The sequence below is a fragment of the Pogoniulus pusillus genome, chromosome 25, assembly GCF_015220805.1.
Source record: "Pogoniulus pusillus isolate bPogPus1 chromosome 25, bPogPus1.pri, whole genome shotgun sequence".
In the NCBI taxonomy this organism is placed as follows: domain Eukaryota; kingdom Metazoa; phylum Chordata; class Aves; order Piciformes; family Lybiidae; genus Pogoniulus; species Pogoniulus pusillus.
The window spans coordinates 163,948-191,269 of NC_087288.1; the positions used below are offsets into that span (position 1 = coordinate 163,948).

General features: G+C 47.5%; 2 protein-coding genes across 13 annotated transcripts in view; both read left to right on the forward strand.

The window, feature by feature from the left end:
- Positions 1-1,185: 1,185 nt before the first annotated feature.
- Positions 1,186-19,958, forward strand: BEND6 (BEN domain containing 6). 9 transcript variants are annotated; one of them, XM_064164092.1, is made up of 10 exons: positions 1,186-1,342; positions 2,852-3,576; positions 8,114-8,342; positions 8,454-8,599; positions 9,111-9,209; positions 9,550-9,727; positions 11,080-11,297; positions 12,277-12,469; positions 15,835-15,973; positions 17,931-19,958. In XM_064164092.1, the coding sequence occupies exons 3-10, from the start codon at positions 8,336-8,338 to the stop codon at positions 18,184-18,186; spliced, it is 1,236 nt and encodes a 411-aa protein (XP_064020162.1). In that variant the 5' UTR covers positions 1,186-1,342; positions 2,852-3,576; positions 8,114-8,335; the 3' UTR covers positions 18,187-19,958. The 9 variants fall into 9 exon arrangements, with proteins under 9 accessions (XP_064020162.1, XP_064020171.1, XP_064020164.1 ...); XM_064164101.1 differs by having other exon boundaries at positions 9,622-9,727; XM_064164094.1 differs by lacking the exon at positions 2,852-3,576 and having other exon boundaries at positions 1,186-1,349.
- Positions 19,959-23,983: 4,025 nt separating this feature from the next.
- Positions 23,984-27,322, forward strand: part of ZNF451 (zinc finger protein 451) — a 32,671-nt gene continuing 29,332 nt past the window's right edge. Inside the window, exons 1-3 of one of the 4 annotated variants that reach the window (XM_064164103.1) lie at positions 23,984-24,456; positions 24,934-25,014; positions 26,164-26,247. In XM_064164103.1, the coding sequence (XP_064020173.1) occupies positions 24,937-25,014; positions 26,164-26,247 (162 nt within the window). In that variant the 5' untranslated portion in view covers positions 23,984-24,456; positions 24,934-24,936. The remainder of the gene's footprint in view (positions 24,457-24,933; positions 25,015-26,163; positions 26,248-27,322) is intronic. The other 3 variants (XM_064164104.1, XM_064164105.1, XM_064164106.1) reach the window with 3 other exon arrangements.

The window sequence follows — 27,322 nt, forward strand, 5'->3', positions numbered from 1 at the left end:
CAGCAATGGCAGCAAGCAGTACCTCGCTGTGGCCACAAGACGGCAGCAGCCAGAGTGAGAGTCCGCGGCGCTGGGACGCCCAGTGTCTAGCAGCGCCATAGAAGCAGCCAGATGCTGAGGGGACCCGACAGAGACCCCAAAACCACACTATGGACCTCCCCAGCTCCACAGGACCTGCAGAGACGCCTCTACATGCCCCCAGAACTCTTTCGGTGCACACAAATCCCCTTTTAATGCCTCCTAGACCCACAGATGCCCTTAAAGCAGCCCCAGACCCCCTCTAAATGCTCACAGATCTCCTTTAGATGCCCCCTACGCCCCCCCTTGTCACCCGCAAAACCGCTTTAGATGCCCCCACATTGCCTTTAAATAGAATCATAGAATGGTTTAGGTTGGAAGTGATCAAAGCCCATCCAGTTCCGATCCCCTGCCATAGGCCCTTGCCCCCTCCCACTAGAACAGGTCACTCAAGGCCTCATCCAACCCGGCCTTGAACACCTCCAGGGAGGGAGCAGCCACAACAGGACAGAACTCTTTTCCTAACATCGAGTTTCAATCTCCCCTCTATCAGTTTAAACCCATTCCTCCTTGTCCTCCATAGAAGACCCCAGAGAAACCACTGAGAGCACCCCCAGATCTTTCAGGATCCTCCAGAGACACCCTAGCTCACAAGGGAAAATCCAGAGGCCCCAAGACCTCTTTAGATGCCCCGCTAACTGCTTTTGATATCCACACACACACTTTAGATGCCTACAGACACTCTAATGAGTCCCAGTGTCACTGGACAATTCTGGGAAACAGCACCCAACAACAGGAACCTGCCGGGTCTGGTCTGGGCAAACTCAGCCTCAATCTGCAAACAGCTCGAGGCTAAAACTGCCCTGAGCTGTCTGGAAAACTGGATTTGATGGGATGCCTCCCTTCTGAAGCCTGTGGTGCTAGCAGCAGTAGGATGAAGTCGGGGCCATGGTCCCCAGCAGCAGCATGAAGAAGGCGCGAAGAATTTTGCGAGGATTCACCAAGAGCAGGAAACTGGCGGCGCAGGCGCAGGATGCAATGCAGCCCCATCCTCTGCGCCCGCCGATCCACGGCGGGGCGGGGCGGGGCGGGGCGGGGCGGGGCGGGGCGGGGCGGGGCGGGGCGGGGGGGGGGGAGGAGCAGCAGCACCAGCAGCGGCTTTAGGGCCGCGGAGAGGGGGGAGAAGTAGGAGGCGGACGCGGGGTGTTGTTGGGTGGGAGGAAGGAGCACGGCACAATCCTTCGCTGTCGGGACTTGGCCCGGTCGACCGCGGCCATCGGGCGCTGAAGCTGCTGCAGAGGGAGGCGGAGATGGCTGCTGCGAGGTACTTGGTACGGGAGGGGAATGCAGGAACTCTCGAGAGTAAAGAGGTTGGCCCCGCTGCCGCCGCCGCGGGAGGCAGGGGCCGGCGGGTGCGAGTTAGCGGGAAAGGGGCTCTGCGGCGGGCTCCCGGGCGGGAGCCGCGGCACGAATCGCGGCAGGTTTCGTGGCAGAGCCGTGTCCCGGAAGGGATTGGGAGCTGTCAGTGAGCTACATCCAGAGCAGAGCGTGAGGGGGGCCCGTGTCGTGCTGACCCATGTCGCGGATGCGGGGATTCGGAGAACAGCTGGCTGGGCACCCGTCTGGGACGCGGCACCGGGCGCTCAGCGGGCTAAGCATTAGGCACACGGTGTGCACGGTGCGGGTGGACCGGGCAGTGAGCGATTTACATGCTCGCCAGGACGTTTGTTAGACGGTAGAAGCCGTGCGGCTCGCTGCAGCGCAGGGATTGTCACAGCTACAGCGTGGCTGTCCCCTCCTGCTGCGGTGAGCTGCCGCACGCTACCACGGGGTCACCTCTTGTGCCGTTCCTGCACCTGTTGTCGGCGCTGCTGCGTCGCAGGCGACGCGAACCCCTGGCGTGTGCAGGGGCACGCAGGTAACAGCAGCAGTGCATCGCGAGCGCTGCCTCTGTATCTGCCGCTGTGGTGATGCTCCAGACTTGCAGAGACTGCTTCAGAGGCCTTTGACAATGCAGCTTTGAAGTGCCTCGGACCTCCAAGCACAATAAATCGCGTGCTGAAAATGCATCCAGGTGCTGCTTGGCAACGCTGTTTGCCTGACCAGGGAAAAGATGAATCCGAGGCAAAATCCACGTGCTTTCCCTGCACGTTTGCTGCGAGCACATAAATCTGAGGAACAGTTTCCAAAATTGAGGGGGCATTATGCCAATCTCTGTGGAAATGCTGGGATAATGTTTCGGGTGTGCTGCTTTCTGTGCCTACTGTAAAACTGTATAGGAAACCAGATTTAAATTAAACTGCAGGATATACAAGCTGGAAGGATGGAGGAAGAAACATATCCGTGGTAGCTCAAATACAAACCAGAATTCTAGAAAACTAGAATTGATTGAAACACTGTATGTGTCCTTAGCTGTATGCAAATCCATTTTCACTGAAAGATCATCTTGCTGCCAGGTTGGGGGCTAAGTAAAGAGAGAAAAAAAAGTATTGGCCTTTATGTCTATAATTGTTGAGAGAGTTCTGCATCATTTCATATTCTTCGCCAATCGAGTGAGCCACAACAGTAAGGAAAACGGAAAGCTGCTGGCTTGCAGCCTCGGAGTAAAAGCTTCCCCTCAGTGCCTCGGGAGGGACAAATGCTGCAAGGCTGTGTTGCAGCATGTGATGCCATACTGAAACCTTAGCTGACACCGCAGTACACTGCAGTAAAGTGGTTTTAATGCAAATTACCTGGAGATTATTCAAACTGTTTGTGTTGCCTCACTGCAGTATATTGCAGGAACAGGAAACTTTTTGACACCTTTCACTGGTTGCACTGGTACTTGTTTCAGAATGAGATGGCAGAGGAAGTGTGGCAGAGCAGTGCCTGCACAATAAATTGCTGAGAGCTGAGGGAACAGGTTTCTTCACGTCGTGCTCAGGTAACCATGCATGGAAAACATTTGACAGAACAATCTCTGACGTTTGCCTGTGAAAAGTTTGTAGCTTTCCCATTCTAAGACTTGGAGTTCACTGATGTCTTTAGGATAGCATTATTCCAGAAGGATATAATCCATTTCATGACAACTGCCTCATGCTTTTTTCCGAATGGAAAAGAGGCTACAGCTTAGTACAAGAAATGCTGATGGGTGTGATTTCTCAGAGCTTCTCCATCTTCTCCAGTCTTCTGAGTGACTGTCCCACATGTCTACTACACTGCTGCTCTGGTTCTTTTGCTATTCATCTCAGCTCTGTGCTTGTTCAATGCAGTGAGCTTCTGCAGTGTGGGTACAATGGTACTTCTATGGTGATAAAGTTGCTGAAGTTACTTGATGTGCAAAATAAGCAAACTGCATTCAGGTAGATTTCCTTCCCTCAAGTAGAGGCATTAAAAGAAGTTTTATATGCATACCATTTTTAATTTAAGCTTCTTCACAGAATGTTTTCTATGAACATTTATGTAAATCATCAGGATGGTAAGCAGCAAAGAGGCAAGGAATGAAGAGAGAAGTTTTCAGAACTCAGCAGAGATTTGACCTCTGGAGGTGAAGCTGTTTCAGAGAAGAAGTAAGAGAAGGTAATAAAGTCTTGAGGCTGTCAATGACAAGAGTGTGTGGAATGCTAAGGAAGGTCAGAAAAGCCAGATTGAAGCTGCTGAGAGGCTGAACAATCCAAGAAAGGAGCTGCTGCCCCTTCAGAGCATGCTTGATGTGGCCATGCTTTGGTGGTGATAGCAGGTAATGTCCTACAGATGCTTGTTTTGATGGGATCACAGGGAAGCAGAGCAGCCATAAAGGCATAGGCATAGCCAAAGTTTCCAGTAGGAAGCCTGGAAGCAGCTTCTTACTTGCATGGTGCTGAGGGAGGTGGTGATAAGTACTTGGGCAGAGGGATGAGAAAGGAAAGTTCTGTTTCAGAGACACACAGAAAAGAGGGGACCAGCAGGTGGAAAGAGACAGGACAGGAGGATGTTTCTCTGGTTGCAGTTACCTATTTTCCCAAGCTGTGAGGGAACGAGGGGAATGTCGCAGAAATTACGTCAAACTTCTGCAGTTTAATGGAAGAGTTGAGCAAGGAGTGTTGTATCAGCAGCAGCTCTCCTGCAGGGAGACAAGGCAGTGCTGACCTAAAATCTTTCATCCCGTCTGCCATGATATCCTGTTCTGACTTAGCAGTCCTGCACAGCAGGGCTGAAGGCAGAAGTACTTTATTCCCTTACCATTGCCCTGCATGCAGAATTGCAGTAGAATCTATGGACGAGTGTGTGTTCCTTGATGATTTCCATGAGATTCTGTAACACTTCTTAAAAGGAACTAAAAATCCTAGCTGAGCACCATGGGTTAGGTTGAAAGGAGAAAACCAAATGCAAAAAGAAAATCTGGTAGTCGCTAGAGGAGAAATCATGTGTGCAGAGATCTGCTGAGCATCCCCAAAGTGAGCTGTGGGAATCAAGGTAGTCCATAATTCTGCAACCTCTGCTGCTGCAGATTCAGGCCTTATGGACCTAATTTTGCAATTAAAAGCCTCCCTATGTAAGAAAGTTGAAAGAAAAAGGTTGCATCTTAGATCTGGTGATGCAGACATAACAGAAGTGATAGGTGATGTGATTGCAGCTGATGTCATTTACCTGGAGCTAAACAAGGCCTTTGATACTGTCCCATACCACATCCTGGTCTCCAGGCTGGTGACACATGGCTTTGGTGGGTGGACCACTAGGTGGATAAAGAACTGCCTTGATGGCCGCACCCAAAGAGTGGCTGTCAACAGGTCCATGCCCAAGTAGAGGCCAGTGACAAGTGGAGTCCCTCAGGGATCAGTCCTGGAACCAGTCTTGTTCAACATCTTTGTGGGTGCCATGGACAGAGGCACTGAGTGCCAAAAAGTTTGCTGATGACACCAAACTGTGTGGTGCAGCAGCCAGGCTGGAGGGCAGAGATGCCATCCAGAGGGACCTGGACAGGCTGCAGAGGTGGGCACAAGCCAACCTCAGGAGGTTCAACATGACCAAGTGCAAGGTCCCACACCTGGGTTGAGGCAATGCCAAGCACCAATCCAGGTTGGGCAGTGAGTGGTTGGAGAGCAGCCCTGAGCAGAGGGACTTGGGGGTGCTGCTGGAGAAGCTCAGCAGGAGCCAGCAGTGTGCACTTGCAGCCCAGAAAGCCAAGCAGAGCCTGGGCTGCAGCAGCAGCAGTGTGGCCAGCAGGGCCAGGGAGGTGGTTCTCTTGCTCTGCTCTGCTCTGCTGAGACCCCACCTGGTGTTGGGGCACGGAGGCTGGCGAGAGGCGAGATCGGGGTACTCGAGACAGCAGCTTCTAGGCATCAGTACGATTTATTAAGGCAATACAGTGGCTTATATAGCCTCCAGAGGGGGTGTGCACAACCAGCCCGGGGCTGGCCAAAGTGGACAGTACAGATTGGCCCCAAGTTAAGTGTTTACCTGTGGTAAACAACCTGTGAGTACCACCCAGGGGGTCAGCCCCCTGGGGCAGTGCCTGCCTCAGGGGGTGGGCAAATCCCACCCCCTGGCAGCTGTATGTGGGTTGCTCACTTGTTCTCAGTCTAGGCCCCTGGGAACTTGTAAGGCCCAAGGACACTTCCCATCACAGAGTCTGATGTTTACATTCCATAGCTCATTGCAGGAGAAAGCTTCCCACAACCTGGAGTACTGCATCCAGTTCTGGAGCCCCTGGGACAAGAGGGCTGTGGAGATGCTGGAGAGTGTCCAGAGCAGGGCCAGGAGGATGCTGAGAGGCTGCAGCAGCTCTGCTGTGAGCACAGACTGAAAGAGTTGGGGCTGTGCAGGCTGGAGCAGAGGAGGCTCCCAGGTGACCACCTTGTCGCCTTCCAGGATCTGAAGGGGGCTACAAAAAAGCTGGGCAGGGACTTTTTAGGATATCGGAGTGCCAGGACTGGGGGGAATGGAGCAGAGCTGGCGGTGGGCAGAGTCAGAGTGGAGGTGAGGAGGAAGTTGTTGAGCATGAGAGAGGTGAGAGGCTGGAATGGGTTGCTCAGGGAGGTGGTTGAGGCCAGGCTGGATGAGGCTGTGTGCTGCCTGATCTAGGGTAGGGTGTCCCTGCCCATGGCAGGGGGGTTGGAACTGGCTGATCTTTGTGGTCCCTTCCAACCCAAACTAATTCTATGACAATGCATATTTTGCCTTTGATCTGTTCAGGCAAATGAAACATTTTAGAGGGAAACATCTGCAGCATTCTTGACTCAGTTGAGGTTTGCATTGACTCCAGTGAGGGAACAGGGTGAGAAAACATTACAGGACTTCTCTTCCAGTAAGTGAAGTATTGCACTGTTCCTTTTCCTCATTAGAGACATTCTGGTTTAGCTTTTCCATTCCCTTTCATCACTGGCTAGAGAAGAAGGCAGCAGACAGTTGGGTGTTATGCTTGGGGCCCATGGATCTTCACAATAAATTGTGTGAAAAGACAAGATTTGATAAACTGCTGCTGCAGGAGCTGAAGCCATGGTGCTGTGACAGAAAAATACTACAAATGAACTATTGCACAGTTACTTTTATCTATAATGAAAGCAGCTGAGCTGATGCCTAGCAGAGCTGCAGCAGACAAGAGTCCTGGCCAGTTGCCACTCCAGAACTGCCTTCCTTCCTTGGCCTCCTCCAAAGCAGATGGAACTGTGCAAAGTCCTGGGGAGTTGGCAGGACGTGTTTGGACTCCAGCTGGGAGCTAAAGGAGTGGATTGACTCATTCCATATTTCTCCTAGCATCTTATGTAGCTTGTATTTTACCTTGGCAGCTGTTAGGACTCCTAGCTGTTTACTAGCACATGCTACCACTACAGGCAGGACAGTTGGCAGCTCAGAACAGCTTTGTAGATAACGCAGAAAAATTGCTGACTCTGAGTCCTGCCCTGACCACAGTAAGAACTGTTCCTAGATTTGAGTGGCAGCATTGATTTTTGTGGGTCCAGGTGCTTGTGTGGTCTAAGGACTGCGTGAAAGATGTTGTTGGCCGCAGCCTTCATGGTGTCTACAGTGGCACCAGACTGCTGTGGTGAGAACCGAATAGCCAGAAGTCCACAAGTCAGTTGTCTTTGTTAGCTGTATGGCACACACACAAGTCTGATACCCTCCAAAAGCTGTTGGACTGCTCCTGATGTGCATGGCATGGGCACAGTGCCATGGGGAACCATCATTCGCCCCCTATGCTGTGACCAGCCTATGGATCCAGGGTGTCCTTGGAAGCCCCGGGCAGCACAGACCACGAGGATGTCTTATGGCTCAGAGAATCTTTGTCTCAGTAGAGTGAGAGACAGCCCTCCCTGCGGGTGTTCAGGGCCGGGCTGGATGGGGCTTTGAACAGCCTGGCCTAGTGGGAGGTGTCCCTGCCCATTGCAGGGGGGTTTGAATTGGAATGATCTTCAAGGTCCCTTCCAGCCCAAAACCATTCTGTGAATCTGCAGATCCCAGTGTGGAACTTTGGTGCTTTAGAAAGCCCAGAAATAGTCTTTTGCTTTAAGAATACTGTTTAATGTAAGTAAAGGGTTTAGCTCTGTGCTTAGCCTTGGATTCTCCTTGTTGCTGTTATTCTTCATGGAGCAGCCCAGCTCTTCCAGTCATCACCCTGTCATTCCTTTTATACACTGCTAGAACATGTCATCACTCACCCAGTCAGTTGTTCTGGGTTGTTTTTCTGTGGCTGCAATCGTACCTCTTGCTGCCAGTGAACCATTTAATGCAACCCTGGAAGCCATACGCCCCTCCTTAACAGCATGCGTAGCTATCACTGTGCTTCTAAGGAGAGCTTTTATCACAGCTCTATCTCTTAGAGGCTGGACACAAATCTTTTGTTGAGGCAAATGTAGCAGCAGAGAACCCAGCCAAGAGTCAGATCAGGCATAGCAGTAATACGGAAGCAAGGGAAAGCTGTTTTCTGTGCATAGTTCTGGCACCAGCTGTCTGATGTGCAGGCACTGAACAGACCATCCCCCATAGCGTGCTGCTTGGCTAGTTTTCACTTCCTTATCCAGCGTATTTTCATACAAGGCAATTGCCAATATCCAGGTTGGTTGGGGCTTTAAACAGCATTCTTATAACATTCCTGTGGCATGACAGTGACAGCTGCTTTTCCTCTGGCATCCTGCAGGCAGTGCCTGTGTGACAAGAAAACCACGTAACAATGAAAAAATTCACACTGTTTGATTTTGTAAGTGCTAATTCACTACAAATCGGAGAGACCTCATGGATACAGCACCTTCCCCGTGATGACAGTGAACTGGAAAGGCTTCTGAAAGCAAAGGAGCGCGTGCTAGTAAACTGGCCAGTGTGAGAAAGAAAGACAGAAAAGCACTTGGTGAAAGTTGTGTACATGAGTGGTGAGTGCAGCTCCAGAGCAGTGCGATAGGGAATTTTCATCTAGGTCTATGTGAGGCATTGCTGCCTGATTTTCTGTGCTTTGGCCTCTTTTATTTTTCCCATGACTGCAGATGACCCCCAAGAGCTAGTGGAAATGATGCAAAGGGTGTTACGAGCAGATGAAATTACAAAAGTACAAGTCCTTGAAAAACACAAGAGGAAGAGGATAGAAATGATATTCTCAGAAAGTGAGGACAGTGACCTGGATAAGGAACAGGTGAGTCTCTGTCTTTCTGTGGCTGACACTGGTAGGCCCATAGAGGACTGAAGTAGACTAACTATTGACTCTTCCCCATTCGATTCACAATGTGCAGTAACAGTAGGAATGCAGGAGGTCTGTACAGGGTACCTCAGCAGAATTACCTGTCAGAGTCATTAGTTAGACCAGTTGATTTTGTCCTTTGCTATTTAAAGAGAAGAGTGTTATTCGAGACTTGGATGCTCTGCAGCTCCACTACGTTTTCTCTCATAAGACAGTAAGCTGACAAGTGCATGAGAAAAGGAATGAACCAAGTTTCCTGAGCTTTGCATCGTGATGAGATCTGCAGTGGCAAAAGACAGGGAAAGAAAACGTCCATCTGAACACAAAGATACAAAGATGTTGTTCAGAAATACTGACCAAGAACGGCAAGTGCTCCATGATTCACAGTCTATCACACAGCACTGTGAGAGACAGTCACAGAAGGCTCTATAGGTATACAGAGGCACCCTTATGCTCTTGTTTACAGGGGAAGATCGTGAGGCATATCAAAAGAAAGAAAACACTGCAGGCATCTGCTCCTGCCAACATCCTGAGTCAACTTGAAACCTCTTTAATTAACAAACAGGTAAACATCTTCAGCGATTTTAATGTTTGGAGCAAAAGCAAACTGAAAAGCAACTGTTTGGGGGGGTACTTCGGTTTCTGTGAAGTTAAGGGTTTAAAAGACACGACCTTTGCAAACTGATGCTTGGAGAACAGGGAGCACCTAACAGTTACACAGTTGTTTTGTTTTTAATAGATGCAGTAACAGCTATTGTTACGATGCAGAAAGTCTGCTTATGTTCTGTGTCCAACGTTACAATTTAGCCAGATGTTCTAATGTTAGCTTTAATGCTTTAATTTTATGTTGTTGCTCTACATAGCACAGGGTTCTTTGGGGGGGGGGGGGGTTGTTTGTTTTTCAGAGAAAACCATATTCAGGAGACAACTTTCTGTGCAGTGGAAGCAGCAGTGATGATGAAGAGTCTTTATTTCAGCTCTCCAAGGTGGAGCTGTGTGCCAAACTAAAAAGTCTCAAGAGGAAGCTGACAGACACCATGAAAGAAAACAGCCGCCTAAGGCAGTCCCTGGTGATGCTTCAAGGTAAGGTCAGGGGAAGTACTTTTGATGGAGAGGAAAACCTGAAGGTCATGAATAACTTGATTTGTAAGAGGCCATTAGCATCAGTCTGATATGTGGCAGCACTGAATTCTAGCAGCCCGTAGCAAAAGCTGCCTTATGAGGAGGTCCTGCAAACACAGTCAGAAATGGAAGAATCTCCATCTAAATCCTGTTAGCTCTTCTCAGGAGAATTTCCCTGTATGCTGTGTCTAACTTCTGGCTAGGCTCAAATACACCACCAACCAATCCAGCTAACCTCATTTATTAGCAGTCTTGCTTGATCTACTGAGCTTTTATTTATTCTGGAATGATTGCATTTCTAATTACTTTGGTAATTTCTCATTATGATTATCTGAGTTAGTTCCAGGTGCAATAAATTTAGTCCTTTCCCAGAAGTGAACCATTTCGTTTTTTCATAGAGGAATGCTTCATCATTTAGAGATCCTCTTTGAAGCGCTTCTTGTTTGTCCCTGGGGCAGCCAAGACAGTACAAAATTTCAAAACTCTAGTGAATGAATGAAGTTTAAAGAGGATTTACCAGCTACATCACGCCTTCCCTGAAAGCATAATACCTCTTCTCTTTTTTTTATCATACGATTTTGCAAGCGCTTATCAGTTTCATGACCCACCTGATTCCATTCCAGATGTTCTTCATCTTGGTTTGACTCATTCATCTCCATGTCTTTGAGTAGTACTTTTAAGCATTTTGTTAGTGTCTGTCAAGTTTTCTTCCTTGCATCACCTTGCATCTTAAGCACTTGTGTTAGTCTTTTATGGTATTTTCTGTCTTTTAGTGATTCTGTATCTTGCTGATTCTTCACCTCTTCTATCCTTTTTTACTCTGATTTGATTCTTCTTAATGGAATCAACAGACGTTTATCTTTGAAAATAAATATTACTTGGAGAAAGGGTTGAAGATGTTCTGTATAGATTAAAAAAGAGGAAAAGATCTATGTACCTTCTCTAAACAATCGAATGAATGAGACCTAACATTACTTAGTGCTTATTCAGTAGCTTTACAAACTTGTAGAGATGTTGAGATATTAAAAAGAAATAGCTGGCTTAGTGCCATCATGGGTGTAAACTAATGGCTCCTCTTAGCCTTGCAGAGAGATGATTAACCCTCTTCTAGAAACAGGACAGATCTTCGTGGGTGGGGCCAGCAGAATGGCAGGAGAATATTTGAGAAAATGAGAAAAGACAAATGGTAAATGTTGACTGCTCTGACTCCTGCATTTTGATAGGACCCTCACTGCAAAAATACACATGCCTCTATACCTGAGTCTCGAAGCTTCCATCACTGTCTTACTCCCTCACTTTGCGTTTGATTGCAGTGTTGCCACAGGCAGTAACCCAGTTTGAGGAACTGGTAGGGATGGCTGAAGCACTGCTCAAAGGGGGAGTGACATCATCTCCATCCAGTCCGCATTCACACGCTGTTTGGAAAGCATCTAACAACTCGTTAGCAGATTCCTATGCAGCTATGTGTAGTAACTCCTGCTCACCATTAACTTTGAATCTGGAAGAGGAGGAGCAACAGACCGAAAAGCAGGTCAGTTAAAAGGCAGTTTCCAGCAGAAAAATTAAAACTTGCTACAGTGCAAACTGTATTGTTGTAGCATAACAAATCTAAACCTAAGAATCAGTAAAACCACTTTATCACATGCAGCTCCCTTTGTGTTGAGGGCTTTCTCCAGGAGCAGCCCCAGCCTGAGCTCAGTGTGCTGGTGAGCTCTAGCTCCCTTGGATCTTAGTGGCTCTGCACATCTGTGACTAAGGGTGGGATGTGAATGTGTGAAGGAAATACTGGTATCCAGGGATAACTTCCAAAGTTTGGGTGCCAAAGAGGACTGATAATACTTCAGTCAATCTAAGAAAAATACCATCAGTCTGCTGAAACTGGCAAGAGTAAGCGAATGGTGTGCTGCTGCCCTTGTCTCAGCACTGCCCTGGCCAGCAGTTAAGAGAAACACCTCTACAGAAAGATACTGACTAAAGATGTTCCCTGATTTAGTTGAGGATGCCTCTGCTTACTGCAGAGGGGATTGGACTAGATGACCCTTGGAGGTCACTTCCTACCCAGACCATTCTGCAATTCTTCACAGTTCTTAGGGCAGGGATAGGATGGGTGTAGTGTCAAGCTCCTGCCGCCGTACAGAGGCCATGCCAGAGCTAGAGCACAGCCAGCCTGCATGGAGTGCAAGCAGAAGAATTTGTACACCTCTGCATATGTCCTGACTCTACTAGTGAGTGACAAACACATTTGGTGGTTTGCTAGGATGAGAGGGGGGTTCTCAGTTTGCCCCACGCTTGTGTATGGAAAATGAAAAAAACAAAACCAACCCATGTGGGTAGTTCCAAATGCTGAGCGGTGTGCAAGCTTAGCACTGATCTCAAGGACCCAGATTGCAGAGATTACTGTTGAGATTGTGGTTTAAGACAGAAAAATAGAAAGCTGTTTCAGAGGTAAAACTATGCCACGTTTTTAGAGAACTGCAGTAGTCATGCACATGACCACTTTTGTTTTCCAGTTCAAGATTGAAAAGTGGCAGGTTGCACTTTGCAACAAGAGCAAACCTCAGAAGTTTATAAATGACTTGATGCAAGCCCTTTATACACATGAATACATGGCCACACACAGCCTGACAGGTGCCAAGTCCTCCTCTTCCAAGGATAAAGCAGCAAAACCAGCTATGAATCAGAATGAAGTTCAGGAAATCATAGGTGATTACTTGTTAACCTTACTCACTGTGGGACTGACTTGACAGAGGGCTTTGTCTGAGGAGGGTCTGCAGTGCTGAACAGCTGCACTGGGTGATGGGCTGGTTCCTATCTCCTTCTTGGGCTACAGACTATTTTAAACCGTGTTACAAATACTGCCAGTAAAATGCTAAGGAGCAGTGTGTCAACTGTGTGAATTTTGTAGGGTTTGTTTCAGTGGTCCTTGGGATAGACAGTTTGTCTAGCTTTTGAAAGGTTTATCTACAGCAGTCAAATTTGAAGCATGATGATATGAGGAAGCTAAAGAGAGGACATACTTGGATCAAATTTAAAGTTGTGTCTGCTATGTTCTGGAGTTAGGGGATGTTACAAATTCTGAGATTTTAAACAGTGCTGGACACAGTGAGACCCTAAGTGTAGAAGACAGGCATAGTGCTTAGAGAAGCAAACAAAATTTGTTTTGTGCTGAGGTCTCAGGCAGAGAATGGAAAGAATACTTTCAGACAGAAGTAGCATCTTTAAATAAAATATTTCGTGAGCACATAAAACCTAATTTGTATCCAATTCACATCTACAGCTTAATACTCCAACCACATATCCTAAACTCCAGTACTATAATCGCTCCCCTGTTACCATTCCTTTGGATTTCCCCATTGTCTGGTTCCCTCCCCAGCTTAGCTCCAGTTCCTGTACCTTGGTCCAGTTTTGTTGAAGTTGATCAGCAGTTTCAAAAGTTATCAGTTGCAGAAACCTCATTTTCTTAAGGCCTTAGCTAGAGAAAAAAAACTTTGGGCCAAGAGAGAGAAAATGGAAGAATGCAAGATGGTGAAAATACACGTAAAGGTGGTACGATGGGACAGATCAGACTGATGTATAAGAAAGATGGCATGGGATGGGAAAAGTGGGTAGACTCAATGATCTTCATGGGCTTTTCCAACCTAAATGATTCTGTGAGCTACTCATTACTTCTGTAAAGGTGGATGCTGGGGAAGGGTCTAGACCACGGGTCCTCAAACTTTTTAAACGGGGCTGGTTCGCTGTCCCTCGGACACTGTCGGGGCCGAACCATAGTTTGGAAAAAAAATGAAGGAATTCCTATGCACACTGCATGGATTCTACTTGTAGTAGTGCACAAAAAATAGGAAAAAGAATGCAGTGTTTAAAATGAAGAACAATTGTAATCAACACAAACAAATAATATTTCAGTGTGAGTATTTCAGTAGCCTGCTTTTGGCTAATGAGATGGCCAGTGCTGGGTTCCATATTTGTCACTGCTAGTGGCAGCAAGTGACACAAGTCTTCCTCAGTTAGTCTGGATCGGATTGGAGATTCCAGAGGTTTCACTTGGGAAAGAGTCTGCTTGCAGACATAGCTGCTGCCAAAGATGGCTGCACTTTTGAGTGCATGGTTCCTGAGATTGTGACATGTCTCTGAGGGGAGAGATGCATAGAAATTAGTAAGGCTGCTTGATTTGAATGCACCTTTCAGCGAGTCACAGGTCTGTAGTTGGGCCAATTCCATTTGGTAAATCGTATCAACGGTTTTGGTGTCAACAGAAAATGGGTTCTGGAAGAGCTGCATGTCCTGTTCATGGAGACCAAGCTCTTTAAAGCTAATTTGAAACTCCCTTTAGAACATTTTTAGTACATCCGTACAGGTTTTGTTTGGGAATGCAACTGCTGGTTTTTCTGCAGACAGGTTTTGGGTTGTGGGGAGATGAGAGAAGTTTTCCTCCTTTGCTTGGTTAATGAGCAGGTCTAATTTGACTTGAAATGCATTCACTTGTGAATACATATCACAGATAAGCTTCCCCTCTCCTTGAATCTGTCAGAAACACAAGGTGCCATTTCCATTCTGCACTTTGAGCTCTGGTACTTCTTTGTTTTTAGAAAGCATAAAATCACAAACCTGTGGCAGTAAGTCATAAAATCATTTCAAAGCTCTCCCTCAACTCGGCCAACGGACTTCTGTGCGTTACAGAATACCTTCACAGGCAACATTTAGCTCAGACAGAAATTCCTGAATCTGTCTGTGGTGTAGTGCATGAGCTCTAAGGAAGTTAACACAAGAATCCACAAGTTTCATGACAGAGTCCAGCTTCAGTGATTTACAACACAGTGCTGGTTGGTGGATGGTGCAGTGTGTGGCTATTGGATGTGAACGGCTGCGTTTGTCCATCTCTTTGTTAATGCGTGCAACCGCTCCTTCCGTGGACCCCAGCGTGCTAGAGCACCATCAGCTGTCACACTGAATAGTTTACCCCAGTCCAGCTCCAGATCATTCATAGTTTGGCGAACTTTCTCATAGGTATTCTCTCCTGGAGTTGTTCCTTTGGTGCTTTTCAATGTAGCAAGCTCCTCTGTGACTTCGAAAGAATCATTTGTCCCACGAATGAAAATTAGCAGTTGTGCAGAATCACGAACATCATTGCTTTCGGCGAGTGCCAGTGAGAAATAGGAGGAGGGGGCGGCGGCGGCGCGGTGTGTAGCCCAGAGGCGCCCCGTGGCGGGGCAGGTCGCGGACGAGGCTCGGCGGTGCTGGGGGCGGCGGAGGCCGGCGCGGGGTAAGCGGCAGGAAGAGGCTGCTTGGTTCCCCCCAGCCGCCGTCGGGGGGGGGTTCTGTGAACACCGGCGGGCCGGACTGAGGACCGCGGGGGGCCGTAGTTTGAGGACGCCTGGTCTAGACAATACCGACAAGGGAAGCAGAGACGATAATCGGGACGTTGAATATAGCATGCTGCAGAGAATTCAGAGGTGCAAGTGGAGCCTCCAGACAAGTCAAAGAAGTCTGTTAAGGGAAATAAGAACGTTCCTGAATGCAAACAGAAAAGTGTCATCACTAGGCAAGCAAACCTTGAAGCAAGCCTGGGAATACCGGGAGTTTAGAAAATGGACAGCAGTTCAGATGATGGAAGTGGGGAGGGGGAATTACATTCCTGATGTTGAGTCCTGTTAGTATGGCATTAGCCAGGCAGAAGAGAATGGAAATTTGTAGGGAAAGAGACCTCATCTGCAAATGCAAATAAGTTAGCAAAAGAGGCATAAGAACTGAGGAAGATAGGAAAGGGATTCTGATCAAGAACAGAACCAAGGGAGAGAGGATGAGCAGGCAGAAATCTCTCACTACAGGAAGCCCTTGTGGCCCTGGAGTTTCCTTTGAGTCTGCCAGGAGCAGGCACAGTGATGAGGAAGGCACAGAGAAAAGCAAGCACTGGCAGGTGCAAAGTCTATGCATTAGTGCATGAAAGCAGTGCATTAAGACTGGAGCTGAAGTAGCTGTAAGTGTCAAAGATGCAGGAATTACATCTGAGATCACACACATGGGTCTCTCCCTGATTTGGAGGCCTCATAAATGTCTTTATTTTGCAGGAATCACAAAACAGTTGTTTCCAAACACAGATGATGCTTTAATTAGACGAATGATGGGACAAAAACTGAACAACTGCACAAAGAAGCCAGTTCTAAGCAAAGATCATAACTCAGGTGCTTTTCAGAAGCACAGCTTTTGGTAAGTCTCAAAACAATTGCAGCCTACAGTGTGTAATTCCCTGTACTACTCTGCAGTAACAAAATCTAAAAGCAGTCTTAAAATGGCTATGAAGATTCATGTTCAGAGATGCCTTACCAAGTGACGAAATACTTACGTAGCGTTGTGCAAGAAGCAAGTAACATAGAAGCAGCCCAGCTTAATGTTACAGGACAGAGGGATGGAGCACTCGTCCTATGAAAACAGGCTGGGAGAGTTGGAGCTGTTCAGTCCGAGAAGAGAAAGCTCCTGCAAGACCTCAGAGCTGCATCTGAAAGGGACCTACAGGAAGGCTGGGGAGAGACTGTTCAGAAGGGCCTGTGGGGATAGGACAAGGGGCATTCAAGCCATGGTTTGAAACTGGAGCAGGCCAGAGTTAAATTGGCCATCAAGAGGAAGTTCTGCACAGTGAGAGTGGGGACACACTGGAACAGATTGCCCAGGGAAGTGGTGTAGGCCCCATCCCTGGAGCCAGAATCATTCAGGTTGGAAAAGACCCTTAGGCTCATCAAGTCCAACCATTAACCTTGCTTATCTTCAAGGAACAGGATAAGAGATTAACAAAGAACAGGGTAGGAGATTCAAATCAGTGTTCAAGAAAAGACTGGATGAGGCACTTGGTGCCATGGTCTAGTTTACTGGATAGGGCTGGGTGATAGGTTGGACTGGATGATCTTGGAGGTCTCTTCCAACCTGCTTGATTCTATGATGAAAACAAAACAAAGCTAAAGCTACCCTAAGACATTTTACTATGTTGCAACACAGTTTTCTGAAAAGTGGCAGTGCTTTGCTACTAAAATTCCTCTCTAAGACACCATGGAATACTCCAGGGACCACTGGTGGCCCTATGATTTACTACTCATGAAATACTTGGGTAATATCTACTGGAAAAATCCACATACACAGATTTTTTCCATCTCAAAACAGCAGACAATGCCCCAGCCTGGCTGCAATACAGTTCACTCTGTTCATGCTTTTTGCCTGGAGATGAGGGGGGTTTGCAAGACAAAGGTCCTCTCTGATTTAACATTCAGTGTGCATTGATTCACTGTAGGATTTTTCTTTCTCCTTGACACAGGTGGCAAAAATAGCAGCACAGAACCTGTGTGCTCTGAAAGTATTAAATCTGTTAAGTTTTAAATCTTCCACCAGCCAAATCCTTAAATTTTGCTAGTTCCCGAGTCCTGTCCTGTACCAATGCAGTATCCCTGAAGCCTTGACAGAAGCATCTCGAGCTAGCACTGCAACATTTCTGGGCTGTTTTTTTCACATTGCCTATAGATCTCTCCATTTAAACTCAGTACCTTAAAAATGTCCTAGTTTCTGTTACTGATAAGCGCTTATGCGAAACCCAGTCCAACATCTGCTGAAACCAGTGCAGATACTGCCTGTGTAATTTCTTCTCAACAGATGCTTTCTAGAGTGCATTTATAATGGATTCATTTTACATCTGTGCAGCATTTCCTCACTGTGTAGGCATTTAAGCACTTTGTACATGATGAAGATAAAGGTGGTGATTCCCCAGGTTATCTCTGTAAGAAAATTAGAAGAATGTAAAGGTGCTCATCTCACTGTTACACTTTCAGCTCATCTTCCAGCAGTGAAGCACAGAGACGGGTCAAGAGAAAATGCTATTGTGCAGTGCCTATAGTAACAACTATCACACAAGGCACTAACTGGTGGTACTGCAGGTTTGATCCCTCCCTTGTTGTTCCTCTCCTTCACCCACCTCCTCTGCCTTTCCCCAAAATACAGTTGTGATTCAAGAGAAGGGATTTTGAGACAAGCCATCTCAGATCTATAGAGCTGAGGTGAAACGAGGGAAAGAGAGATGTGTCAGTGAAGATAACCAGTTAGCTGGCTAAGACTGTAACTGTGTAACAGTAGTTACACATCTAATGTCAATATCTCAAGCTTAGTTATATATTGTTCTCAACAGTATTTCAACAGCTGCTCCTCAGGGCGTCATCTCTTCAGCTGTTCCTCCCAGTAGAGAAGACCAGCAGGATGAAGATTCACCAGCTGCTAGAGCACAAACTCAGAGGGACAGCTATCTGACTCCCACCTCCCAAGGACAGCAGGAGTGTTTGAAGCCCACTTCTTCTGAAGTGGAGACTCAACTCACCAGAAGCTCACCAGCACCCTCTCCCAACCAGAGTTGTGGACAGCATCTCAGGAATCCAGACAAGGAATAACAAGGTATTTCACAGCAGTTCAAATTCTCAATAGAGATTAAAGACTAGTGTAAAATAAAAGTGAGCCTAGCAGCAGTGGACGGAGATACAGCAAGCACAGCAGAAGCTTGAGAACTTTTCTTCTCAGACAAATTAAAATCTCATAGCCTAGGAAAAAAAGCATATTAATATATTTGGGTTTAAGATGTTATTAAATATATGCATGTTATACAGTAATTAAAGAATATAAAGTTGTTCTGAAGAGTATAAGTAGTTCCCCTTAGCTAGGAAAAACCCACAATATTTAAAGTAATGTCAAAAGAATGCGTAAGAGGAACCTTAATCCCATTGCTTTCACCTTGGCAGCTGATAGAAAACTGCTTTACTGATCAGAGAAAGCTATTGCCTATTAAGTTAAAAGAGAGGTATGAAAACATAATGGAAAACAGTTCCTAGTGAAAACTATGGCCAGCATTGGGTTAAAAAGCACAGGGCCACGTGAGAGCAGAGAATAAATAGGATGCTATTAATTTGGAAAGAAGAAGATACTTAGTGTAATGAAACTGTAGGTCTTAAGATGTCTGCAGGAAAGCTGCAGCTCATTTTTGTCTTCTGAGATCTAGAAAGGCAGTGAAACAAGCCATGACCCCTCTTAGCTCTGGGAAGAGTCCCCCAGGGTAGCCTGTTTGATTGTGGAGGCTGTGGCTTCTCTCAGAGGCTTTTGCTACTGGTACTCTGTTGATTTGGCAGCTCTCTGCTTCCCTGAACATGAGGTCCACAAGATAAGAGTGACAGTCCCCTCCAGCTGGGAAGTGGAGGTGACAAGTGAAGCACAGAGCTGCCAGCCTCTGTTCCCTCTATTTCTATTTTGGTACACTACCTCTTGCTTAGAGAAAGAGTGAACAGGTAAAGCATTCGTTGTGGTACTGGGACATGAAAAATCCCAGTAGCTGGGCAGTTCCTCTTAAACACTGCTTGTGTCAGGAAGCAGCTGGCAGTCACATGCCCTGCAGCTGCCTGAACAGGAGGGGCAAAGGGAGAGGTTTTTCCCTGCTGACCAATTCCAGGCCTACAGTGTGCTGGTAGCATGGGAAGGCAAGAACACTTGGGTTGTAAATTCTGTGCTTGAGTGTACTTATCACAGAACAGAGACCACCAAGAGTCAAATCTATTTCATATGTGGCAAACAAGCAACTAAGGAATCAAGATTTAAACAAACCAAACCACACCAAACAAACAAACCCAGCCAACCAACCAAGTGGAAAAAGAAGGCACTAAAAAAACACCATGACAAAAAAAACCCCAACCCCAACATAAAGTTAAATCTAGCTTGATTTGAGAATGATTTCTGTAAGTCAGGAGGTCTGAGTTCCAGAAATAAATTAGAAACAGTATTGAAGTAAACATTGGAGGAAAAAAATTATCTAAAGATAAGGTTAGTAGCCAGATACAGCCTGAGGGAAGAGCTGCAAACCTAACTGTGCCAGAAGAATGCGCTAAGAAAATACAATGTGGAGAAGACGTTTGTGGGGGCTGGAGCATGAACTAAGTGATCTGCTAGCCTTTTTCATCTCATGCCTATCAACTCCTTTTAGATAGGATCAGGAAGAAAGCAGGTATGAAATAGGTTGTAAATTCTCGTTACTGCCTGGCATCTGTAAAATGCAACGGAAGGGTGTTTGCTGTCGCGTACATTTTGTATATGTAATTGTAAAGCATATAAGAACATATGTAGTTAACCATATTTTTGAAGTGACTTTCTATCAAATAAAATGAAACATTACTCTGTCTTAGTTCTCTGTTATTGTCCTTACTGTCTTCCGAGCCTTTCCTTACCTCAGCCTATGTTGTACTCTCTAACTTGCAAGGCTGGCTTTTTTCTCTTGCTCACATTTTTTTCTCTTTAATAATTGTTCTGAGGCCAACGTCTGTGAAGCTCCTGCTTTTTAGCTGGGGAAGGCCTTGGCCCACTTTACAAAGGCTGTCACGGCCAATCCTGCACAACTTCACCTGTACTGCAGAAAGAGAAACACGGGCAAGTCCATGGAGCCAACCAGGAGCAGCTGCTCTCCCTGTTCCTAGCGCGGCACTGTGCTTTGGCAGTGGGGCTGGCAGCCCTCCACAAAGTCAAGGAAGATTCTCCTGGTGGGGTGCAGGGCCTACTCCCAGGCATAGGCCTGGGAGAGACATGAGTGTTCTGGACAAGAACAATATAAAGGAGGAGACGTTTTCAAGTTTTACGTAAGGCTAAAGAGGAAGCAAGCTGCAAAGAGACAGTTCCTTCCTCAATGTCCCATAAAAAATGATCAGTGTTTTTCACACAACTATACAGTCAGCAGAGAGCCATACTCCTTTCAGTGTGACCAAAAGGAAGGAAATATGACTGGTTTTCCAAAATGATCCCAACAAACTCAACTTGAAATTCAAGACTAGGTAATCACAGATGAGAAACTTCAGAAGGGGAGAGGAGAGCAGAGCAGTCTGATACAGCCTCTCCCCAGATTTGCACTAAAATGGACATGAATTCATGATGCATAAATGTGTGGTGTCATGAGGTGTAGAACTGGGATATGAGTGACCACGGACACGTTACTTGCTTTGCTCAGAACTGGAGAGGGCGGACAGCTGACTACTGCATAAAAACCCAGCAGCTACATGGCTGCGCTGCACTGAGTAGCTGGGAATTTAGTACTGAATATATAGGCAGTACTCAAACTAATCATTTGAAGTACTTGTTTCTACTACTGCACTTAGATTGAATGTGAGGGTTACTGTGGAAAAGTGTTTGGCAATTGCTGATTATGAACTGCTCAGTATGAGCACTTGCTTTCTAAAGAGGGAAGAATATTGAGGTATGTGAAGAATGGGTTAAAAGCTTACTGAGAAAGTAAACTATTGAATAAATCAATAGACTTAATGCATGCAAATTCATGTCTGCTCATACTCTGCCATAGAGGAAAGTTAAAAGCTCCAAACCACCAGACATCTACGTTGTTGATGTGGATAAGTAAGCAGCAATACGCAATGCTGATACGAGGGAAATACCTGGTTGAAAAGGCACTGTTCCGCTCACCTCAAGGAGCCAGGAGGGAAATGTGGACCTTGAAATACATTGAAAATAATGAATTTTTGGAACTAGTTGCTAGAGAGCATTACTGAGTCTATAAAGACAGTCTGCTCAGAAACAGCTTCCACATCCTATGTGACACTGACTTGGTTTAGGGTTTGGACTTGCTCATGAGGAGCAGGCCATGAGTAGACCATGCTCTTCTAGATTTGTGTGCTCCTGCCTTCAGCAATCTACACCACTTGTGTTTTACAAAAGAGTGCCTACCCTCTCGCTACGTTAGAGAATGTGCCTTGCAGGTGGCCCACCAGCCAAGAAGTGCAGCAGGCTACCTCTCTCTCGTGAAACACATAAGAAGCTGACCCAAGCTGGGAAGCCTGTGCCTTCCCAGCAATTAGCTGAAATAATCAGGTCTTGGAATTCAGAGCTTTGTTAGCATACTGGACATGCGGGCATGATTACATGGCAGTCTTTTTACTATTTTTTTCCCTTAACTGTATTGTTGAAATGACAGGAAGATGTTTGGATAGGTCACTGCAGGAACAGACATTTACAAGAGTTACTGAGGAAAAATGCATATTGAAATGGGTGTCATTTTCATTAAGTATCACACTTGGGAAAATGACAAGTTGCTGAGTTAGTAACTTGATCCCATTGCACCCCTCTTCTCAAGAGTCAAAACCAGTTAAGTGCAATTGCAAGCTACAACCAGAATGGCTGCTACCAACATTCTGTTAGCAACTCTGTTACAAACGCAAAATAACAAATTTGAAGCAGCAACAACTTTAGCTTTCCAAGTGGCAGTCAGATTTCCATTGTTTTAGTGGTGAAATAAACCTGCTCAAATCAGCGCTGTTTATGCATCCCAAAAAACGTGATTAAGTTGTACATGTTTGTTAGCAAGTATATAACTAGTACAGAGGGACAGAGCAATCCAGTGCACCCTCAGCAAGTTAGCAGATGATAGCCAGCTGTATGGCAGTCGACTTGCTTAGAGGGCAGGGATCCATCCAGAGGGACCTGGACAGGCTGCAGAGGTGTGCCCAGGCAACCTCATGACATTCAGCAAGGCCAAGTGTAAGTTCCTGCACCTGGGTGGGCACAATCCCAAGCACAACTCCAGGCTGGGTGGGGAATGTCTGAGAGCAGCCCTGAGGAACAGGCCCTGAAGGCTCAACAAGAACCTGCAGTGTGAGTGCAGCCCAGACACCACCCTGTGCTGGGCTGCAGCAAGAGCAGTGTGGGCAGCAGGGCAAGGGAGGGGATTCTGCCCCTTGGCTCTGCTCTCCTCACACCCCACCTGGAGCACTATGTGCGGTTCTGGAGCCCCCAACACAAGCAGCACATGGAAGTGTTGGAGCCAGTGTAGAGGAGGCCACCAAGATGCTGAGAGGGCTGCAGCAGCTCTGCTGTGAGCACAGGCTGAGGGAGTTGGGGCTGTGCAGCCTGGAGAAGAGAAGGCTTCCAGGAGACCTTGGAGTGGCCTTGCAGCATCTGAAGGGGGCTCCAGGAAGGCTGGGGAGGGACTATTGACAAGGTCTGGTAGTGACAGGAGGAGGAATGGGTTTGAAGTGGCAGAGGGGAGACTCAAACTGGATATTAGCTAGTTCTTTACAGTGAGGGTGGTGAGACACTGGCACAGGTTGCCCAGGGAGGTTGTGGATGCTCCCTCACTGGAGGTGTTCAGAACCAGGTTGGATGAGGCCTCGAGCAACCTGCTCTAGTGGGAGGTATCCCTGCCTATGGCAGGGGGTTGGAACTGGAGGAGCTTTGAAGTCCCTTCCAACCTAAACCACTCTATGACTCTATATAACCAACATCTCAGCATGTCTGTCTTTGCTCATAAAGCTATTTTTTCAATCATATTTGGAAGGAAGCTTAAACTGGAATTGGATCTAGCCAGGGCAAGAGTGGGTTCTGTAAATGCCTGGGTGACGAAAGGCAGACCAGGGAAAATGTAGGCCCAGTGCTAAGTGAGTCAGGTGGCCTGGTGACACGGGATACAGGAAAGGCTGAGTTACTGAATGCTTTCTTTGCCCCAGCCTTTACTGGCAAGCCCAACCTTCAGGAGCTCCCAGCGCCCATCAGGAAAGGCCGGCGCGAGGAAGACGTGCCATTGATAGAAGAGATCTAGGTCAGGGCATAGCTAAGCAAGCTGGACATATGTAAGTCCGTGGGCCCTGATGGATTACACCCCTGAATGTTTAGGGAGCTGGCAGATACCACTGGGAGGCCTCAATAATCTTTGATCGGTCATGGTGACTTGAAGAGATGCTTGAGAACTGGAGGAAAGTAAATGTCACCTCCACCTTAACGAAAGGCCAAAAAGAGAATGCCAGTCAGGCTCAGCCTGGTCCATGGGAAGGTGATGGGAAAACTAATCCTGGAAAGCATTTCCAGGAACTTCAGTGACAAGAAAATCGTCAGGCATCATCAGTATGTCATCATCAGTGCACGACCAGCTTCGTAAACTGCCAATACAACAGGGCTGATAGATGAAGGGAAAGCAAGGGACATTGTCTCCCGAGGCTTCTCCGGCCTCCTCCAACCTCCTCACAGACACGCTGCAGGCGTCTGAGTCGGAGGAGCAGAGTGAGGTGCACTGAAGGCCGGCAGCCCGCGAATGCAACGCGCTTCAGTGCCCAGCCCGAGCCCGAGCAGCGCCCCAGCTGCGGCCGCCTCAGCCGCGCTAAGAGCCGCGCCCGGCGCTCACTGCGCAGCGGCGAGTTTCCCGCCTTCCCGTCCCTACCCCACGCCTCCTCCAGGGTCGGAAGTGGCGCGGGGCTTTTCCTCTGCGCAGCGGCAAGTGCGCGCAAGTGGGCTGGAGGCGGAGAGGGGCGGCGGGAGCTTGTGGAAGGAAAGGGTACTGAAGCATCTGCACGGGGAGTGTGCGGTCAGGCTGTGGCAGTAGTGCCGGCACCTACCCTGAGGCAGAAGCAGGGGAAGGGACGCGCAGTGAACTTTACTACAAGTCCCGGCGAGCCTTTACAGCCCCCGGCTGGAAGAGGAAGCAGCGGCGCGCTGGTTAGGGGCGTTGCTGTGCCCTCAGGTGCTGCTGGGTGCGGAGGGCCGGGGCGCGGGGCTGTCGCTTGATAACCCGCACGCCGCGGGGTGGCCGGGCGAGCAACGGACGCTTGAAGAGCGGCGGCTGCCTCCCCCCGCCGCCCACCCTGGGCTGTGGCGGTGTGTCCCAGTGCGTGGGGCGGCAGTGCGGGTAAAGAAACGTGAGTCAGCGGAGGCGGGCTGGGTGCGGGCCGCGGTTCCGCGCCGCTTGAGGGGCCGTGCGGCAGGCGAGGGCCGCGCTGGTCTTCTGGCTCTGCTGCGGGCCTGGAGTGGCCCAAGGCATCAGAAGTACCCGTGACGGAGCGGCCCTTCGTGTGCGCCGTTAGCCGGGAGCTTGGCCTTGAGTCGGGCCCAGTGGGCAGCCTCACCGATGTTCTCCAGCTCCAGCGGCACCCTATAGCTGTGGCTGCTCGAGGAGTGTAGGTGTGGGGGTGCTTGGTAGCCAAGGCCCTGTTTTGCGTGATCCGAATCCAAACTGTTAACCGCCTTTTCTGGTGCTACTGCTAATTGCCACTGACAGACAGAGACTTGGGGCACACAGGCTGCGGAGCCAAAGCAGGCATGAAATGGAAAATACTCTCAAGCAGAAGAAAACTTGGAGTAAAAGGTTAAAACGTGTTTTGTTCCTTTATCTTTAGATAATGGAGTCTCCTAGCTCTGTCAATACTGGCATGAGTAATTCACCAAGTGAAAGTGAAGATGAGGTTGAATTCATTGGAGTAAGTAGATCTTGTAGTGGGAACACTGCTTGGAGTAAATTTGCTTGCTTACTGGGTGGGAGCCTAGTGAGATGGGGAGGAGAAATAAAGCTTAATAACTACAGTAAAATAGTAGCAACAGTAATAGTCATGAAAAGGAAGATAACAAAATAGGGGTGAGATAACCCTCAAGAAAAGACAAGTGATGCACAGTGCAGTTGTTTGCTACCTGCTGACTGATGCTAATTCTCTCTCTAGCTGCCCTCATAGCCCTCACCTATGCCTTGTATGGTAGCTAAGAAAAGTGTTGATAACACTGCAGTGTTAAGCAGTGCTCCAACAGCATCGACTTCTCTCCAAAATTCATTCCTCACCGGTAGGCTGGGGATGGACAAGATGTTGGGAGGGAGCATAGTCAGGACAGCTGACCAAAGGAATAGTCTATGCTCAGCAATGTAAGCTAGGATAAAGGAGCTGAGGCATTCATTGTTATGATTGTCTTGAGTAGCTGATGTGTGTACTGGGAAGTGGCTGGACACTGCCTGCTGGTGGGAAGCAGAGAAAAATTGTTTCCCTTTGCCTACATGCACTGCGTTTTCTTTTGCTTTGTTAATCTGCCTTTATCCTGATCCCCTGCTCTGGCTGAGGAGAGTGATAGGCTGGCTTGGTGGACACCTGGAACCAACCACCACACTTTTGCAGTTGGAGTGTAATTTGTGTCTTCTCAAGAAACAACCCCCAAAAACTGTAAAAGCCTGTTGAAAATTGTTTAGTGAAATCTTAAAGATTGCTCCTCTTAATAACAGCCTGCTGCCCTATTGCTATTGCATTAATGGTGCAATTTGAGCAGCTATAAACGTGTAGATCCCAGCTGCCTGAGAAGGTGAAGGATGTTAAGCAAGTCAAGACTGTTAATTTGTTGGGTTTTTTTAATTGATGAAATATCAACATATAAATGATTATTTGCAAATACTGACTGTGTCTTGTAGATTAGTCTATTAAGTAGAAAAGCTGCTATGCAGGAATTTCATTACTGCACTCTCTTGAGGCCTTGGTGAATCTCTCCTTCAAGCATTGCTCACACTCACAAAGTGCTGCAGTGTGTGCGACGTTTAAATTCCGAGGCTGCCAACGTAATGCTGCTCTGTGTGTGCTTAACGCTTTTTTCAGGAAGAACCTTTGAGACCTGTACTGGAGTACATTGATCTTGTCAGCAGTGAGGATGAAGAACCTAACAGCAGTTCTTATGTTCATGTGAGTGTGTTGTATTTTGGGACTTCTCTGTTGACTGAAATAATTAGGCCTCTCAATTTTTTCCTACCAGTTACTCTTAACACAAAAAGTTGTTAGGAGTATTTTTAATAATAGATAAACCAACATTAAAGTCTTTTGGTTTTTACTTTCTGTTGAGTGGAAGGCAAGAATGGCAGTGTTTAATTTTTTTTTTTGAGCTGTTTTTTGTCACCTTGAAGGAACTCCTATTTGGCTTTGAGTGAGTTTAGCAAAGGTGTCAGAGAAAAATGTTGTTTTACAAGTGACCTCGGCAGTCAGTGTGTTCTGTCGCTAGCCTGCAAATATATCTGGCCAACTCCCATGCCTTTTTCTTCTGAAGTAACTTTTTAGGAGCAGTGTGTAGATTGGAGTACCTTATTCCGATCACAATCTGGTCCTAACTCAAGCCTCATTCTTTGTGATCCCTCCTAAGAATATGTGAGTCAGAAGCAGTCTCATCAATTCTTGTATCCCCCAAGCTTATAATGGCTACTCTGTGGGGCTGTAGAGAATTACAGTGGCTGAGAATTCGCTGGAGTTATGTTTACCAGAAGTGGTCATCCTTTGTATTGCAGTACAGTGTTGGGGTACGGAGGCTGGCGAGAGGCGAGATCGGGGTACTGACGACTCGAGACAGCAGCTTCTAGGCATCAGTACAATTTATTAAGGCAATACAGTGGCTTATATAGACCCCAGAGGGGGTGTGCACAACCAGCCTGCGGCTGGCCAAAGTGGACAGTACAGATTGGCCCCAAGTTAAGTGTAAGGCAGAGATAAGTTACCTGTGGTAAACAACCTGTGGCTCCCACCCAGGGGGGCTGGCCGGGGTCAGCCCCCTGGGGCTGTGTCCGCCTCAGGGGCGGGCAGATTCCACCCCCTGGCAGCTGTGCGTGGGTTGCTCACTGTTCTCAGCCTAGGCCTCTGGGAATCTGTAAGACTCCAAGGACACTTCCCATCACAGGGCCTGATGTTTACATTCCATACCTCGTTGCAGGAGAAAGCTTCCCACAGTACAGGGTGCACATAGTGAACCTGGTAAGGGGGGACCTTCGGTATG